This window comes from Odontomachus brunneus, unplaced genomic scaffold (assembly GCF_010583005.1).
Source record: "Odontomachus brunneus isolate Ranch 3 - 2012 unplaced genomic scaffold, Obru_v1 Obru_scaffold_223, whole genome shotgun sequence".
Lineage (NCBI taxonomy): Eukaryota > Metazoa > Arthropoda > Insecta > Hymenoptera > Formicidae > Odontomachus > Odontomachus brunneus.
The window spans coordinates 449,814-453,202 of record NW_022639673.1 but is presented as its reverse complement, the minus strand read 5'-3'; the positions used below and the strand labels follow the sequence as shown (position 1 = coordinate 453,202).

The following is a 3,389-nucleotide window of genomic DNA, read 5'->3' as shown; positions in this document are numbered from 1 at the left end:
GTATAATTTTTTCTATCTGTTTTCGATAGATTATTTTACCGATCTGCGGCGGTTTTCGCGGCGGTTTTCGCGGCGGTTTCCGCGGCGGATTTTGCGGCGGTTTTTTGCGGCGAATTTTGCGGCGGTTTCCGCGCCGCCCGCGCCGCCCCGCGCCGTTCTGCGCATTTCGCAGCGTGATTTTTTAGTCACAGCTGCAAACTCTAATATTCTGCAAACGTATGCATTCGTCAATTAGATGAGCAAGAACTAGAATGTGACACATGATATTCTTATTACTAATGAGCACGTACACTGTGCCCCCGCGACAAAATTTTGCAAGCGATGTATGCATTCGACAATTAGATGCGCAAGAAAAAGAATGCGACACATGATATTCTTATTACTAATGAGCACGTACACTGTGCCCCCGCGACAAGATTTTGCATGATATACATCATGGATAATGTTATATAAAAAACGGTAAAGAAACGGTAAACAACGGTAAAGAAACGGTAACGTAAACGGTAAAAAAACGGTATGAATCGGTAAAAAACGGTAAAGAAACAGTAAAGAACGGTAAAGAAACGGTAACGTAAACGGTAAAAACGGTATGAAACGGTAAAAAACGGTAACGTAAACGGTAAAAAACGGTATGAAACGGTAAAAAACGGTAAACAAACGGTAAAGAACGGTAAAGAAACGGTAACGTAAACGGTAAAAACGGTATGAAACGGTAAAAAACGGTAAAGAACGGTAATTATTTCAATGGTACAGTCCATAAGTATTCATGTAAGATCTCGCTCTTATGCATCACAATGTAGCATTTTTGTGCTAACACACCAATTTGTGGTCAACAGTAAGATTTCTGTCTCTCTCTTATGCGTCACAATGTAGCATTTTAGTGCTGTCGCATCGATTTGTGGTTGACAGCAAGATGCGCAGAAAAATGTGAAACAAGATACCATCATGAAGATCATGGAGATATGCATATTTTTCACGTTTTGAAACATATAAAATCATGAGTATTACATCAGCGCATAGTTCAGTCGAGATCCAAGCAGCAACAGATACGGGACACGTGCAACAAATATAACGGCTAAAATGGAGACAAAATCAAGAAAGATATCGATGGTACAGTTTTTGCGTGACAGAGAACTCGGTTTGCGGGGAATAAACAAACGCGGAGTGAAGGAAAATGTTGAAATTCTCAGGTCGTACTCCCAATTTCTGAACTCTTTTCCACATCCAACTTAGAGGATTGGTACGAAAGCCGCATCGTCGAGCCCACATTAGCATCGTTGGAGAAATTCCAGGAACGCGATAGCGGGTGGGCATTATCGCGAATACTGAGGGAGGATAAAAATGTGAAACAGTCGGCCGATAATAGTAAGAGAGCACACAATATTTATTGTAATAATTTCACATAAAATTTACTAATATAATCGATAAATGTAACATTATAATAAAAAGTAAAATATTATAATAAAATTTATTATACATATCAAAGGTTACATAAAGAAACGATAACGAATGGTAAAGAAACGGTATGAAATGGTAAAAAACGGTAAAGAAACGGTAATGGAACGGTAAAGAAACGGTAAAGAAACGGTATGAAACGGTAAATAACGGGAGTGAAACAGTAAAGAAACGGTAAATAACGGGAGTGAAACAGTAAAGAACGGTAAAAACGGTAAAGAAACGGTAACATAAACGGTAAAAAAACGGTAAAAAACGGTAATGAAACGGTAAAAAACGGTAACGAAACGGTAAATAACGGGAGTGAAACAGTAAAGAAACGGTAATGAAACGGTAACGTAAACGGTAAAGAACGGTAAAGAAACGGTAAAGAAACGGTAAAGAAACGGTAAAGAAACGGTAAAGAAACGGTAAGAAACGGTAATGAAACGGTAAAGAAACGGTAATGTGCTAATACATCAATGTGAGGATGCGGTTGACTGCATATGCGACATATGATGTTACTGTTACGTTAGGCTATGCTGATTTTGCACATTTGCCACCCTCGCCTAACGAGACATATTTGTTACAAAGAGATAGCGATGGTCCATATAAATGTCTCCCAGAAGTCACCAGCAAACAGTCCAAGTCCACGGCGACGAGAGAAAGAGAGAGAAAGAAAAATTATAATAAAAAATGCTGAATAATATTGAATACCGCAGACCCGTATATGGAGAGGTGGAGGAGGTTTTTTTACAACAAAGCACTCCACGTAAGTTTTTTAATAGAATGTATAATAATCCAGGTTTTCAAATTTTTAAAATAATAATTAATTCAATTTTAGATACCGAAGAATGGGAGGAAAGGGAGAAGGAGATGGGGGCTAATGAAGAGGAGGAGGAAGTAGACACACAGTCGGTCATAGGTGAGAGAGCAGGCAACATTTTTTATAATTTGTAATCAAATTTTCGATTTTTCTGTATAGAAAAGCGTTAAATTAATTTTTAAATTTGATTTTAAAACATATAGAAGCCATTAACATTAATGACTTTGAGGAGGAGGAGGCTGATGAAGAAATAGGCGTACAGTCGGCCATAGGTGAGAAAGCAGACAACATTTTTTCATAATTTGTAATCAAATTTTCGATTTTTCTGTATAGAAAAGTGTTAAATAAATTTTTAAATTTGATTTCAGATATAGAAGTCATTAATCTTATCAGTGAAGAGGAGGAGGAGGCGGAAATGGAAGAGTCTGAAGAAGAAGAAGAGGAGAATGCGGAAATGGAAGAGTCTGAAGAAGAAGAAGAGGAGGAGGAGGCTGTAAATGAGAGGGAGGTGGAAATGAAGGAGTCTGAAGAAGAGGGAGTAGAAATAATAATTAAAATCAATTGCGGCGAGATACAGATAATAATTAATTTATATTGATATATTTATTATTATTATTATTATATTTTATTATTATTATTATTATATTGTATTATTATTATTATTATATATTATATATTATATATTATTATATTAAATAAATAAAATTATTTCACATATCAAAGGTTAATTCTTTCTGGCGCTGACACTACCACCAATTAAATATTTTCAGTACATTTTGTAACGCACAGTGTTTTGAATGATTATTACACCGTAAAATGTTGGTTTCATCCAGTTTGTCCAATGACGCCATATCCTCGTAATTCGCATCCAGAGTCTCAACGATCACCTTTTCCCTCACATCAGCATCGAGGAGATTCGTCAGCCACTCTCGCTTCTCGTACCCCTTGACGTAGACGAGTTTGGATTCTTCGCTGGTTTCGCTGATCACAGCGTCCGTGATCAAACGTTTCGCTTTGTTGTACGGGACGATTCCATCCTTCCAATGTAGACCATGATGATTAGCCGTCAACCATGCTGCTTTCGATTTGTCAGGCATAGGACTCGCAAAGACATAATGGGAGAGAACAG

General features: G+C 37.3%; 1 protein-coding gene across 1 annotated transcript in view; it reads left to right on the top strand.

Moving 5' to 3' along the window:
- The first annotated feature begins 2,310 nt into the window (after positions 1-2,310).
- LOC116852417 overlaps positions 2,311-3,389 on the top strand; it is a 36,559-nt gene continuing 35,480 nt past the window's right edge. Inside the window, exons 1-3 of the mRNA XM_032832754.1 lie at positions 2,311-2,359; positions 2,464-2,532; positions 2,629-2,798. Coding sequence (XP_032688645.1) covers positions 2,311-2,359; positions 2,464-2,532; positions 2,629-2,798 — 288 coding nt within the window. The remainder of the gene's footprint in view (positions 2,360-2,463; positions 2,533-2,628; positions 2,799-3,389) is intronic.